Raw genomic sequence first — 15,863 nt, 5'->3', positions numbered from 1 at the left:
TTTTCATTAAAAACTTCTTCTTTTTTTATATATGTATATATAACAATGACTGTTTTCCTTTAACCAGAGGGCAGATAAACCTATTCTGCTACTAACATGGGTCCCAAACTGATGCACAGTTGAAAGTGCAGAGTGAATCAGGATATTTAGAGAGGAGACTGGTAGTTGAAAGTGCAAGAATGAAGCAGCTAGTGGCAGACAAGTCAAAGTTGAATGATTGCAGTGGAATGGTGGACAGTAGTGCATCAATTATAGCAGAAATAAAGCTAACATGTTTTAGTTCATATCACATTTAAATTTTTAACTTTTAAAATGTAAATATCACTGAGAATTCAGTGAGCAAATCAAATGCTGATTTTCATTCCTTGCTCTTTAATCACTAAAGCAAATATACTAGCATGACTGACTGAACTTGAAGCCGATGTCTGGGATTATCACTGGTGAAAACACAGTTGAGGCAACTTAGACCATAAAGACACATATCATGTCTGTTAGTTTCATATGCTCCAAAGCAAATTTGCCTGCTTTGCAGACAAAAGAATTTCTAGACTGATATTTCAGTTTCTTGTAATACTTTTTTGTATACATAGCAGTGACTTTGATTTGGTTTTATTAGAATTAGAATTTGATTAGAAAGGGTAACGGGCTTACAGTGATACTGCTGGACCTGGCTAAGGCATTTGACAGGATACCATATGGAATTCTAATCCGTAAACTGCAACATGTCGGAATGGATATAGGGTTGGTGGGTGGTTGATGGAGAGATATCAGAAAGTAGTTTATTCAGGAGTTATCAGAGAGATATCAGAAAGTAGTTTATTCAGGAGTTATCAGAGAGATATCAGAAAGTAGTTTATTCAGGAGTAGAGTCCAAAAGATGGCCTGTGACTAGTGGTGTGCTGTAGGGTTATGTTCTTGGACCACTCCTGTTTAATTTGTTCATTAACGATATAGGGAAGGATCTAAGAGGAATAGTTTATTTGTTCGCTGATGATGCAAAGTTGGGTAGGGTAATAGTGAATGCAGAAAATGTCAAAATCTTGCAGAATGACTTGGATAGATTGGAGTTCTGGGCTAAGGAGAATGGATGTCAATTTAATGTGACAAAATGTAAGGTTATTATTATTATTATTATTATTATTATTAAACAAGACCTCATGGAGTCAAAGACTCATCTAGGAGGCCCTTTTTATCTCACAAACATCTCATCATACCGGGTCTTAAACACATTCAAACTCCTTGCAGACACCACACTCTCAGGCAAGGCATTCCAATCATTCACAACTCTGCACGAAAAAAACCTGCCCCTCACTCCCCTACTCACACCCTCTTTATACAGTTTCCAGGTATGACCTCTGGTTCTCCCCTGATCTCCCACTATTCTCTGTAGAACTTCTCCACCATTGATCCTATAACAACCCCTTACCAACTTATAGGTCTCTATCATATCTCCCCTCTTCCTTCTCTCCACTAGACTCTGCAAATTACATCTTTTCAATCTTTCCTCATACTCGACATTCCAGAGATCAGAAACTACCTCAGTCAGTCGCCTTTGGACCCTTTCCAACATCTCTTCATCCTTCTGAAAACCAGGTGACCAAATCTGGGCACAATAGTCCATGTGTGGCCTAATCAAAGCCTTATACAATGGAACAAGAATCTCCCTACTTCTACACGTCAGTGTCCTCCTCATCATTCCCAGAAGTCTTTGTGTTGTCTTCACAATTTTGGCGATGTGTCCCCTAAATTTTAGATCCTATCACCTCCAGATCTCTTATTTCCTCTACTTCCAACAATATATTCTCACCAAGCATAAATTCTGCATCCCATCTTTATTTTCCAAATTTTAAAACCTTACATTTTGCAACATTGAACTCACATCCCCATTTGCTTGCCCAATCACTCAATTTATTCAAGTCTTCTTGCAAGGCCACAACATCTTCACTACTCTTTATGATTCGTCCCAACTTTGCATCATCTGCAAACAACTGAATATCTCCATCCAAATCTTCGCCAATATCATTAATATACAAGTTAAATAGTAATGGCCCTAAAACAGATCCCTGAGGCACTCCACTAGTGACTTTCCTTTTCCTGGATATTGCACCCCCATACACAACTTGTTGATACCTATCAGATAGCCAGTCTCCAATCCAATGCACTAATCTAATATCCAACCCCATCTGCTCTAGTTTGACTGTCAACTTATCATGAGGTACTCTATCAAAAGCTTTTGCAAAATCCAAGTATATTACTGTGTATCCTTCTCCTCTGTCCAAGGAAGCAGTCACTTTATTGTAATAAGTAAGTAGATTACTAAAACACGACCTCCCTTTAGCAAATCCATGCTGTCCATCAAAGATTATACCATTGTTGTCAACCCAACTCTGGATCCTAGTTCTCACAAGATTCTCCAACAACTTAACCACAACACCTGACACACAGATAGGCCTATAGTTTGATGCTTGAGTTCGATCACCTCCTTTATGAAGTGGCACAATCTTGCCCTCCTTCCACTCTTTAGGGACTTGACCAAGTGCAAGACTCGTATTAAAAAAATATGTCAAGGCAGGTGTCAACTCTCTGGCACATTCCTTCAGAATACGCGGTGATATATTATCAAGTCCCACAGCCTTATTTACATCTAGTTTACTCAACTCCCCAAACACCTTTAGCAAATCCATGCTGTCCATCAAAGATTATACCATTGTTGTCAACCCAACTCTGGATCCTAGTTCTCACAAGCTTCTCCAACAACTTAACCACAACACCTGACACACAGATAGGCCTATAGTTTGATGCTTGAGTTCGATCACCTCCTTTATGAAGTGGCACAATCTTGCCCTCCTTCCACTCTTTAGGGACTTGACCAAGTGCAAGACTCGTATTAAAAAAATATGTCAAGGCAGGTGTCAACTCTCTGGCACATTCCTTCAGAATACGCTGTGATATATTATCAAGTCCCACAGCCTTATTTACATCTAGTTTACTCAACTCCCCAAACACCTCTTGCTCACTTACAGTCAGTCTCTCCTCCCCATCATCAACTGCTCTTAATCTCTCCATGAAGTCACATTCACAAGATTGAAAGATCTTTATGAACTGCTCATTAAGTATCTCCACCACACATTCTGCAACAGCTGTCTTTATACCATTTCCTCCAATCAATGTCATCCTTCCATAATCATTCTTTCTTTTGCTGGCTACATATCGAAAGAACTCCCTAGGATTCTTTTTAGCTTCATTAGCTAACTGCTGTTCATACCTCTCTTTAGCTACTCTCACCAACGCATTTTGAGTGAAAAGATTAGCAGCAGTATACCACATTGGTGGAACTGTACTCCAGGAGATTGATGAGGCCAGGGACTTGGGACTGTTGGTGGATAGGGAGATGAAGTTTACTGAGCACGTTGCAAAAGTGGCTATATCAGCTCATCAACTCACTTGGTTGTTGAAAAATATTTTGACGAGCAGAGACAAGCAAGTTATTGTACCTCTGTACCGAGTCTTGATAAGACCTCATCTCGACTACTGTACCCAGATTTGGTCACCTAGGTTTCTTCTTGATGGGGAAGAGGTGGAGAGGATCCAGAGGCGAGTGACCAAGATGATAGCAGGTCTATGGAATGAACCTTATGAGAACAGGTTGAAGATTTGTGGGTTGCAGAAATTGGTTGATAGGCAGAAAAGGGTAGATATGATTGAGACATTCAAAGTGCTGGAGAGTTTCTATAGGATTAATTCAGAGGATATTTTTGAGATCAGGACTGGTGGTTGGAGGACTAGTGGACATCTATGGAAGCTGGGCAAGAGTGTAGTTAGCAAGGGTGTTAGAGCTTTACTTTTAGAGTGGTAAATGATTGGAATAAGCTGCCAGAGTCTGCCGTGGGTGTTATGACAGTGAGTTCAAGGCAAGGTATGATAGATGCTGTGAGAATGTCGTATAGTTGTGTGGACATGATGTTTAGGGCTTCTCTCGATGAGTCTAAGGAATCCCTGGAGTCGCCCGTAATAATGATAATAATAATTACAGCTGATAAGGAAATGAGGCTGGTATATTATTATGACTATCAATTCCAGTCTGTTTGCCTGTTTTGTGAGAGGAAAAGCCAAACCACCTCAGTATGAAACTATCTCATCTTTGTGAAAAATCCTTGTAAAAGTTCCTCATGTTCTAGATAGGATTTGAACTTAGGCCTTTCCAAAGGAAGGGTTAAAGTTGTATTGTTTTGAAAACTACATATAATAATTACTAAATATATGAAGAACCAAAGGCTTCAATTCGGCGACATATATATCTTATTCGGCTAAGAAACAATGGGATGTAATATCCCTTAACTTAAACAAGTTATACGTCACCAAATTGAAGCCTTTAGCTCTTCATATATTTAGTAATTTATTAGGACACCACTTGGCAATTTTCATAGAAGGGATGTAAGATCTGTTCGCTACAAACTTGGTATTAATTAGGTCTACCTACTCACTGATGAGACCTCAATAAAGGTTGAAACCGGTCTGGGTAGTGACCTTCTCTCATAATGTAGAACAGCAATACAGCTCCTAGGAGCTAAGTTCACATTATGGGTAAATATCAAGAATAGTGATCGGAACTTGCTCCACCTTTGCTATGAGTTGCCTCAGCTTGCACTACCTTAAGGGTCAGTTGCTGCTATCCAGGTATTTGCTTACGCTTGGAATCGCCGAACTTTATATAATTTCTATATTCGGCATGAAACTCGTTTGAGTTTCTTATTCAGCTAAGAAACAATGGGATGTAATATCCCTTAACTTAAACAAGTACATATAATAATGATTATTAATTATTCCTCTAATATGATGATCCAGGCATTACTACCAATATATCTAAATAATGGAGGAATAACTTATTGTCTTTAGAAGCAATGTTTACATGGCACGCATTAAGTTCACTGATACTAGAGAAGCAATGTGAGAATGCCACAGCTTAATTTGATCACTGCTGTCAATGAAGTGCATCCCTTCATCTTATAGTCTATCCATTAGGTTATAGCTTTTACTTCTAGAAAGATAATCTATGATGTCATACAGAATCAGGAGCATGAGCATAAATTTTATCATAATTCAATGGTTTGCTCAGTCACAGATCTCAATCCAACTGAGCATTTCTGGGAGGAGGTAAAACAAACATCTCAGAACAGGGATCTGCTCTGAGATGTTTGTTTTACAAACATCTCAGAGCAGGTCAGGCAAATGTGAGATAAGTGCAGGATGCATTCAAGTCTTTGTGTATCTGTGGAAAGAAGATTTCAGCACCTTATGGAATCCATACCCTCAATGGACTCAGCTATTATACCTAGATTATGAGATTTAGATTATGAAGACAAATTGTGAATATGTGGATTACAGATGGTTAACAGGAGAAAGAGGAGTGATATGATTTAATATGCTATGATAGAGGTCTATAAACTTCTGAATGGTGTTATACGATATCGTCTGATGAAACTTTCTGTTATACAGAAGGTGGGAAGATAACATGGAGGCATCCATGGAAGTTAAGTTTGTTCGCAGTTAAGAAAAGGATGAGAGCTAAGTTTTTCTCTCACAGAGCAGTGAGTGAGTGAGTGGAATAGTTTGCCTTTAGGGGTAGTGAGTGCATCCAGTGTGAATGAATTTAAGGAAAGGTATGACAGCTGGTATGGGTGATGTATGACCTCCCCTCAATGAGTTCTTGTCTCCCTGGAGGTCTCAGGTAATAATAATAATAATAATAATAAAAGGCTAAATGATGATGTTCACCATTATTTGGTTAGTGCATCTAATAACTAACTACTATGTGTATACACCAATCCATATTATGATAAAGCATTAAAAAAAATTTTTTTTGAACTGATACAATTAAGTTTCATTTTAATCACAATCATTTATTCATATATAAGTAGGAAAATATATACCGAAATAATCACATAACAAACTCATGAAGATAAAGTCTACTGGATAAAAGTGAGCCAAGCTGCTCTGTTTAGTAGCAAATGGTAAATCAGATGGTTCATGAGCATCATCTTCAAAAAAAAAAGTTTGCTTATGTATAGCCAAAACTGTTTTCTTGGTCTTCCTCTTTCTCTGTGTTCATTAGTTGGCCTATAGAGAGCAAGGGTACTGAATGTAGGTGAATGTATAAGTTGGTGACCCAATCATCTCAGTTGATTTTTCTCTTGCTGGTTTTCTTCAAGAATGACAGTATTAGGAATGTGATCTTGCCATCTATATCCAAGTACTGTTCAAAGCTTAATAAACTTTCAACTGCTTGTTGAGTACTGTTCCATGTCTGGAAACCATATATAAATCAGCTTGACTAGTGGTTTGGAACAGACAAATTTTGGTTTTTGTGGTGATGAGATCAGATTTCCAGATATTAGAGTTTTATGGAGCAGAAGAGCTTTGTGCTTTCTTTTCACATGTTAGAGTATCAATGTAGGAAGCAAGGTACTGAAAACCATTTGCTTCTTCAAGCATGTAGTCATTTAGCCTAATAACTACATGCTTCTTCAATTATTTTCTTTAGGATTTTAATTTTTCTGTTATTGATTGCCAATCCAATGAGTGTTGCATTTTTACATAGATTATCTAAGTGGTTTTTGGGTGGTCTGAACATTAGACTCAAAAGAAGATTCATTCATTTTAAAAAAATAAAATAAAATTTCACTGAAATTAACAAAAACAAATGACCTAAACAAGTCCAAAAAATTTTAACAATATTAATATGATTCCACAAATATCGATGTTGTTAATTATCTGACATATACCTACAAAATATTTAGTAAAGGAATTCATACCACCACAGAAAAAAAAAATCAAATTGATTTAGATACCTCATCAGTTGCATTGACATCAGCACCACACTTGCATAAAAGGTCCACCACTTGTGAGTGCCCATATCTTGCTGCTATATGAAGTGAAGTTTCTCCAGCCTATAATATCACATGCATCAATTTTAATAAAAATACAACTGCATTAATTCTAAGAGATTCATTACTGTTCGTAAGTGTGTTCTTTTCGACTTTCACAGCCTTTGTATATATAAATATTTAACTATTATGTTATACTAATAGGTACACAATGAAAAGACAGTTACCTGGTTTTTAATTTCCTTCCATAATGCATTCTGAATGTTATAACATTCTCTTATTTATCTAATGTACATGCTATCCATTCAAACAAGAATGTTTGAATGAATAACATAACAGTCTTCCGAATGAACAAAATCATTCGGAAGGCTGTTGGCATAAACTACATGAATCTATATGTGCCAACAGGCTTCCGAATGACTTTGTTCACAACCTGCTTTGACTTCAGCAGTAAATAGAATTACTTTAAAAATGCATTTCTTTTCTTTTTTTCTTGCTTTAATAAGCAAGGAGGTTGCCTCACACCAGATGATGAAATTCATCTTCCACCTAAAGACAATCACAAACATCCACAGTCATGGCAAGATTTGAACTTGTGACCTGTTGGTTGGAGAGCAGATAAACTAACCACTGGCATATACAGGGTGTTCGGGATAAATTTGACATATTTATAATTAATTATATTTTTCCGTAAGTTACATGTATTAACACACACTTCTCTTCATTTAAAAGTTTGGACCCTTCTTCATTCATATACAAGATGTCAGAAAGGATGGATAGCTGGAACCCACCTGAATCATGGAAGAGAATAACTTGTATCATGATGATTCGTGCCCGCCATCAAAATAAGGATATTACGACTGCTGCCCAATGCTCCCTGAATACAGTAAAAACAATCAGGCATGAACTAGAGACTTGCAATGGTGACTACGAGGATGTAGCAAGAAGAAAGATCCCTAGCAGACGATCTGATTGCGTTCGTACAGCAGAATTCCTCGCAAATCTGCAGGAACAGGTGTTGAAGAACCCTGGCATTGGAATTCGGGTTTTGTTCGTGGAGTTGCTAACTGTAGTCAAGCCCTGGATAACAAGGGTAGCCAATGGTAGGCCGTATGTATGGCAGCAGGATTCGGCCCCTTGCCACACCTCTGGGAAAAGTCAAAAATGGTTGTCTGAAAATTTCTACGACTTCACCAGTCCAAATGTTTGGCCTCCAAACTCCCCAGACCTTAACCCCATGGATTATTTTGTATGGGGCGCAGTTGAAAAAGACACCAATCGCACTTCCGGTAATACAAAAGCCCAGTTAATGGATAAAATTAAAACAGTTTTTGCGGCCCTTCCCAGGGAGACTGTAGCATCAGCTTGTTCGAGGTTCCGAAGCAGAATTGAAGCTGTGATCGATGCTAATGGTGGTTATTTTGAGTAAATCTTGTTGATAGTATTGTAATTAACTCTGCCTGTAATGTTTTTTTGTCAATTCATTAAATTTAATAGATACAAAGAAGATTTTCTTTTTCCTTACGAAACTGTCAAATTTATCCCGAACACCCTGTACTTGATGGCTAACCAGGTCAGCAAGTATATGCCAATAATCATTACCTGGAATGCCTGTTAGAGTATAAAGCTGAAGGGTGTTTAAATCAGTTATTGTTTTCAATATTTCCCCTATATCCAAAATAAATACTGAATAAGAGCTTTTATATCTTCTTTTTAACACCATGCTGCATGATGCCAGCTGTCAAAATATGTTTTGACAGTGCCATACTGTTTACTCTTTTTGTATTCAATATGCTTCTCACAAAATTTTGCTCTATCCTAGATAGAGTATCATCACAGAGTACACAGGCTACTTGATATGCATTTAGATGCTTCAAAGGTCTGTATTTCAGTTTTGATGAGTGGAAGGGCAAGGCTACTTTGTAGAAGAGACTGAAATAATTGTGAATATTTGTAAGAGATTTGTTATTCTTGGTGAAATTATGCAGATATACTAAAAATCACAATATTTTTTTTTCTCTCTCATCGTTTAGATAATATAACATATTATATCATCCAGAAGAATGAAAGAAATGGTCATCTCACTTTCTCAAGATGAAATTCAAAACCAGAACCATCTTCAGTCCATTCAGACAAAACACTCAAGCATAAATTTCTTAAACGCCCAGGCCTATACAGTATTCTGTATACTGATATGATAACCATACTTATGACAGAACAACAGGAATATGAAATATAAAAGAATAAATGTCATGACACAATTGATATCTATTCAAGTAGTTGGCATCATGGAAAGAGCCAAACAGAGCATTGAAAATAAAAAATACATTCCATTCATTCTCTTTAGCTGAAGGCATTATTTTACCACTAAACAGCTATTAGCTCTATAAAAATCACAAATCCATCCAACCACTAATATACCGTTGTTCTCACATTTCAGGTGATGCCACTAATAACATCCTCAAAATACCTGACTCAGTACAGATGAGAGCAACAAGATGATCAATGACTAATCTCTTGCCAATTCATTCCACTCTCTTTCAAATATTCCATTTCTGTTTTTCTATAAAAATATCCATGGATTCTATTAATCAGAATTGGTAGCGCTCTGGAGCATTCCTCTTTTTGTAGGTAGAAACTTTTTGTGTCAAAACACTTTCTACCTACAAAAAGAAGGCACAGCAATGGGCTCACCATTATCCCCCCCTCAATTGCTAACTTTTACATGGAATATTTTGAGCAATATGCTCTAGATTCCTCTCCTTTAAAACCCAAAGTCTGGCTTAGACACATTGACGATGTTTTCACTATCTGGCCCCATGGCCGCCAGACATTACACACTCTCCTTGGCCACTTAAACAAACAACACAAATACATACAATTCACAACTGAGATTGAAAAGCAGAACACACCTCCATTTCTAAATACACTTGTCATACATCTTCCTTCTGGCAGTCTTTCCTTCCCTGTTTACCAGAAACCTACACATACTGGACAATATATTCTAGTGGAAAGGCTTAGATGTTGGTTATGCATTATTACTAAATAGTTTAGGGAAATAACAACGTAGACTAGGATATACATTAAAATAACTTTTTAATACAAATCCAATATTTTGCAACGTCACGTTGCCATTTTCAACAGGAACTTGTGAGCAAGACATGTGCACGCAGGCACAACAAACGGTAAATGAGGACGAAGCCACCAATACAGTCACTCTGGTCTTGCAGACCATGCTCTGGATAACCACCACAGAATACGGTGGAAGAAAGCCACGATCATTCACCATAGTAAATACAAGTACGAAAGGTTTTTCATGGAATCAGCCTCAGCCCTAAGAAACAATCCAAACCTCAACAAATTTGGCTGCATGAGACTGCCTCAAATTTGGGAAACCTACATCAGAAGACCTCAGCCCATTCGCCCAAGAATACCAACATCACCTGCTAGGGGGCACCAGTAGGACTTTAGGAGAAAGTATAGCTTCCTGCTTCGTCCACATTTACTGTTTGCTGTGCTTGCGTCCACGTGTCTTGCTCACAAGTTCCTGTTGAAAATGGCAACATGACGTTGCCAAAATATTGGATTTGTATTAAAAAGTTATTTTAATGTATATCCTAGTCTACTTTGTTATTTCCCTAAACTATTTAGTAATAATGGATAATACATATACACATAAACTCCTACCATCACCCAACACAAAAACTAGATGTCATTAACACACTAAAATACAAGGCTTTGAAGATTTGCTCCAATGCACAAGCACTTAAAGATGAACTAAAATTATCAGCAATACCTTCCTAAAAAATGGTTACAGCCAAAATACTATCAACAAAATTCTTCACAAGGCTTCACTTAAAAACAAAAATAAACTAGACTACATTAAAACTGTAACCATTCCATACATTAAAGGGATATCAGATAAAATAAACAGAATACTACAGAAATACAACCTTAAAGACACCTTTAAACCTCTTGCAAAATTAACAAGGATCCACTCCCTCTGCTGGCACACCCTGGAGTATACCATATTCATTGCACCTGTAATTTGTCCTATATAGAGGAAACAGGACACACAATTCCTATCAGAAAAAAGGAACATAAACGACACATTAAATTTAATAACTATGGTAAAGCTGGCCTTTCTGATCATGCCCTTAAAGCTTTACATAGAATTGACTGGAAAAGCACCTGCTGTTTACATCACACCAAAATGTGGTATGAACGTAACTTTAAGGAGGCCTGTGAAATTCTTATCAACCACCCTAATCTAAATAATGATGGTCTACAAATCCCAAGAATATGGAAGGCACATATTCTACCCACATAGCCTTTCTCCCTAAGAGTTAATTATAAATAGGACTATAGGTAATCCAGGATCTTAAATCTAATATAACAATTCTCATGTTAAATTAGGACTTCATTTTTGCTGTAATAAAACTATCTGTATGAAAACATTTTTTTCTCTGATCTTAAATAGAATATAGCTTTGATGTAGTTATTTTACTTCATTTATTTATTTTAATTTTATTTTATTTTCACTAGAGGTCAGGCCAGTAGAATAACGTTCATCAAATCATTGTCTCTTTAGCATACTGTGTGAAATTAATATAACTTGTCACTGTATATATATGTGTATACTCCAGATGATGACCTTATATGAAGGTTGAAACATTGGAAAATTAAAATAATTATTCCTGACACAGTTGTGGAGTCCATAATTTGTCTAAAATGAAGTCAATAAGTTTCTTCTTTCTCCCTTACTTTCTGCCTATTCACAGCACTAATGTACTACAGGTTGAACAACCTCTAATAGATGGATTACCATAAAAAATAGTTTATGGATTTTGCAATGAAAATAAGCATTCATATTTAATCTGAGGATGCAGTTGAACAAGATGTAGCTGAAAAAAAAAAAAAACATTTGCAGTAGTATAAATGAACCTGAGTTCACCAATGCCCTGAACTTCGTAAAAATAGTTCCATTTTCTGGTCTTTTGAGCAGAGAAATCAAAGTATCTATCTCAAAATCACCCTAAATATACAACAGATTAGCAGCCTTTCTTGAATCCATCTAATAATTGGCACTACAAAGTTTGTTAAATGAAAAAGAGGAATGGAATGTATTGTCATCAGCCAAGCAAAGCTATGAATAGAATTTGAAGTCAGCAACAGCAGGTCATTTGTGTACTGGAGAAAAAGAATAGGTGAAAGTGCAAAGTGCAGAGATACTCCTCCAATCATAAAGGGTAGAAAGCTAATGGTCTGACTTCTACTCTTTATATGGTTTGTTTATATTATGTTCTGATGGTAATTTGCTGAGAAAGCCTGTATGCCAGACCCAATAAATAACTTAGAAATATTGATTTCTAAGTTTTGCCAAACCTTCTCATGGCTTAAGTCCAAAGGTGAATAGAGTAAGCTAGATGATCAGCTGTGGATCAGGAGTAGCAAAATGCATACCATTGGTCATGCTAATTAGCTACATGATTCCAGGTGATGAAGTTTGCTGTTAATGACATTTTTCATTTTTTTTTATTTATTTTTTATTAAAAGAAGTGAAGTGAGAGCAACTGGATGGCAGTTTGTTAGCTGACTTTTATCATTATTATTATTATTATTCTGAATTTAGGTTTGTTTTCATGAAGTAGGATAAATGCCAGTTTAGAAGGAAAGATTGAAAAGGCAAAATAATGTGTTAGTTTTGGAGCAGAAGTTTGTAGCATAATACAGTGGAGGGGAATACCATCAGAATAAGATGCCCTGTTCATGTCCAATTTGTTCAGAATTTTTCTAATTTCTCTCTGGTAGAAGAATAGAGTTGACATGAAGTGAGAAGCTCTCAGTAAAGTGGAAAAAACTTTGGCTTTAGTCATCAATGTAGGAAATGGAAGAGAAAGGTGATGCCAGTAGGTTAGCCTTGTCTATGGGAGATGTTACTATAAAGCGATGTTACTATATACCATTTTGATGTAAAAGCAGTGGAAACATCGGTGCTTGGACTTATCTTACAAACCACAGTGCATTTCTTTGAGAACCAAGACTCACATAATGAATAATTATTTAAATATTGCGATGAATGTAAATTAGTTGTGTAATGTGCAAATTTAGATCAGAAGATCTAGAAATAAGAGTTTAAACAAGGAAAATCTTAAAAAAAAACAGAAATCATGAAGAATATACTATTTTTTTTTATAGTTCCACCTAGCAACCTACAAAGCTGCAACATTCAAAGGAACACCAAGCTGTTGGGAAAGGGAAGGAAGGGGAATAAACAGTGTTTCATGTATTATGGTGATATCATGAATTATGTTAAACATGCCAGAAAACAGAATGTACTATACAGTATGTGATACAAAGAGCAACCTAACGTGTGATGTGAAGTCATGGTGATACTAATTACTAACTAAATAAATTTTGTTAGTAATTAGTAATCAACATAATTGCCAACTAAATTTATTTAGCTACTAAATTACTATGCCAATATTTCTAGAATCTGCCAGAGCATTAACAGCATTCACTAAATTAGAACAAATTCAGCTGCCCCACTTTGCTGAAAGTATTATCGACTGTTATTGTGAGACTTTCAGCAAGTTTCCATCATTGTACCCATAGTGGGCACCATATAGGACTGTAGGATCCTGCTTTTCACATTCTGTCTGTGGCAGAATCTAAAAATTTCTAGAAGAGATTTCTAGAATATACCACAGCATCACAACATTAATCAAATTTGAACAAAATTGTATGCCTCAATTTATAAATGGGAGACTAGTATTTAAAGAGTTTCAGCAAATTTCCATTACTACACATTGGCACCAGTTAGGACTATAGAATCCTGCCTTTCACACTCTGTATGTGTTTGCCTTCCTGCCAATGTGCCTGCATGTGCTTGGCTGTATTCTTTGCCATGAAGATGCCTTAGTGACAATGGTTTAGTAATTTATTAACTAAATACATTTTTACTAGTAACTATTATGTCTAGATGTGTTTCCTCCATTAAACATCATCATGAACAATAATCAACATCCAAGTATCTATACCTTTCTAATCATAAAGATATGTTCATGTATAACTTTTGTTGCTTAAATGTTTTGGTTAAGTAAAACATGAAAACAAGAATATAATTTCTTGTAAAGTATAATACACTTTTCAATCCTGAGATGAAATGATTTCAGTTCCACAAAACTGTTTCTTCAAGTATGAAGACAGACAAAAATATAAAGAATGAGTCAAGAGGAATATGCATATATTCCTTGTATAAGACTCTGATCAGACCACACTTAGACTACTGTTCTCAGATTTGGTCCCCAGGATTTGAAGGGGATAAATTAACTGTGGAAAGGGTACAAAGGCGGATAACAAAGATGGTTTTAGGACTGTACAATGTTAGTTATGAGGGTCGGCTGAGGGAATGAGGACTGCAAAGTTTGGTGGATAGAAGAAGTAGAGGTGATAATTGAGACTTTTAAACTGTTGAGAGGTGGTTACAGGGTTGACACTGGGGAGTTCTTCTGCTTGGCTGAACAGCGGGAAGGAGTCATGACAAGGGGCCATCCCTGGAAGTTACGAAAGGAAACTGTGAGCAGGAGGGTGAGGAGTGGTTTCTTTGCATGGAAGGTGGTTGAACCATGGAATGCATTGCCTGACAGAGTGGTGAGAGCGAGAACGTCAATGAGTTTAAGGAGTGGTATGATAGGCATTGTGTTTCCTAGGAGCGACTTTCCACGATGAGTCTTGATAGACTTTGTGTTTCTTAGAAAGGACCTCCAGCGATGAGTCTTTTGACTCCATGAGGCCTGAATAATAATAATAATAATATCTTTCAAAGATTATAGTAAATCTAGAACTTTTTGATGGCTATTTTGATTTTTAAAAAATGGGCATGGAGTTTCTAATGGTAAAAAATAGGAAGCAAATATATACCTCATAAGCTGTTTACTCAAGAATTTACAACTTGTGACTACAACAGATTATCAAATACATTACTCTCAGCCTTAATACACAATAAAGTTCATCTATTATGTGTGTGTATGGAGCATGCAACTAGTATTACTTTATTAAGACTGTCCTTTATGAGCAATGCATATTATACTTTTTTTTTTTTCCCTTTTTGTGAGGTCTACCAGTTCTTTTATCCAACTTCACACACAAAAAACAAAAGAGTTTAGGTCCAGAGGCTTGGGTAACCAGACCACACCACCATGATTAACTCATGGTGGACACAATTATCAAGATGTAGCAACAGTTATAAAGATACATCACATACAAATGTTTGCTCATGCTTGAGTAAAGGAATAAAACAAGAATGTAATTTCATGTCATGTAAAATTTACTTTACAATCATCGATATGCATTTTCACTGGTTGAAAAAATGCAGAAAATCTCAAAAAAAAAACTATACAGGATATACCACACTCATTTTAGACAAATTATGAACTCTACAACTGTGTCATAAATAATTATTTTAATTTACAGATGTTTCGACCTTCATATTAAGGTCATCATCTGGATTATACATATATGTATACAGAGACAAGCTAAATTACAGTTCACACAGTATCCTAAAGAGACAATGTTTGATTAACAGTTATTCTACTAGCCTGACCTCTAGTGAAAATAAAATTAAATTAAAATAACTTCGAATTCATCTTTAAGTTACCAGCAATACCTTCCTTAAAAATGGTTACAATCAAAATACTATCAACAAAATTCTTCACAAGGCCTCACTTAAAAACAAAATTAAACTAGACTACAATAAAACTGTAACCATTCCATACATTAAAGGGATATCAGATAAAATAAACAGAATACTACAGAAATACAACCTTAAAGCCACCTTTAAACCTCCTGGAAAATTAAAGAACTTAGTCACATCATCCAAGTATCCACTCCCTCTGCTGGCCCACCCTGAAGTATACTGCATTCATTGTACCTATAATCTGCCTTATATAAGGGAAACGGGATGCACAATTCCTATCA

General features: G+C 36.2%; 1 protein-coding gene across 1 annotated transcript in view; it reads right to left on the bottom strand.

The window, feature by feature from the left end:
• LOC150100659 (death-associated protein kinase 1-like) overlaps window positions 1-15,863 on the bottom strand; it is a 441,829-nt gene that overhangs the window by 352,805 nt on the left and 73,161 nt on the right. Inside the window, exon 5 of the mRNA XM_090401850.1 lies at window positions 6,849-6,947. Coding sequence (XP_090257976.1) covers window positions 6,849-6,947 — 99 coding nt within the window. The remainder of the gene's footprint in view (window positions 1-6,848; window positions 6,948-15,863) is intronic.

The sequence above is a fragment of the Typopeltis vanoorti genome, chromosome 12 (assembly GCF_054136105.1).
Source record: "Typopeltis vanoorti isolate ZY-2024b chromosome 12, IOZ_Tvanoo_1.0, whole genome shotgun sequence".
Lineage (NCBI taxonomy): Eukaryota > Metazoa > Arthropoda > Arachnida > Uropygi > Thelyphonidae > Typopeltis > Typopeltis vanoorti.
The sequence above is the reverse complement of the archived record's forward strand: the minus strand, read 5'-3'. Positions and strand labels throughout refer to the sequence as shown.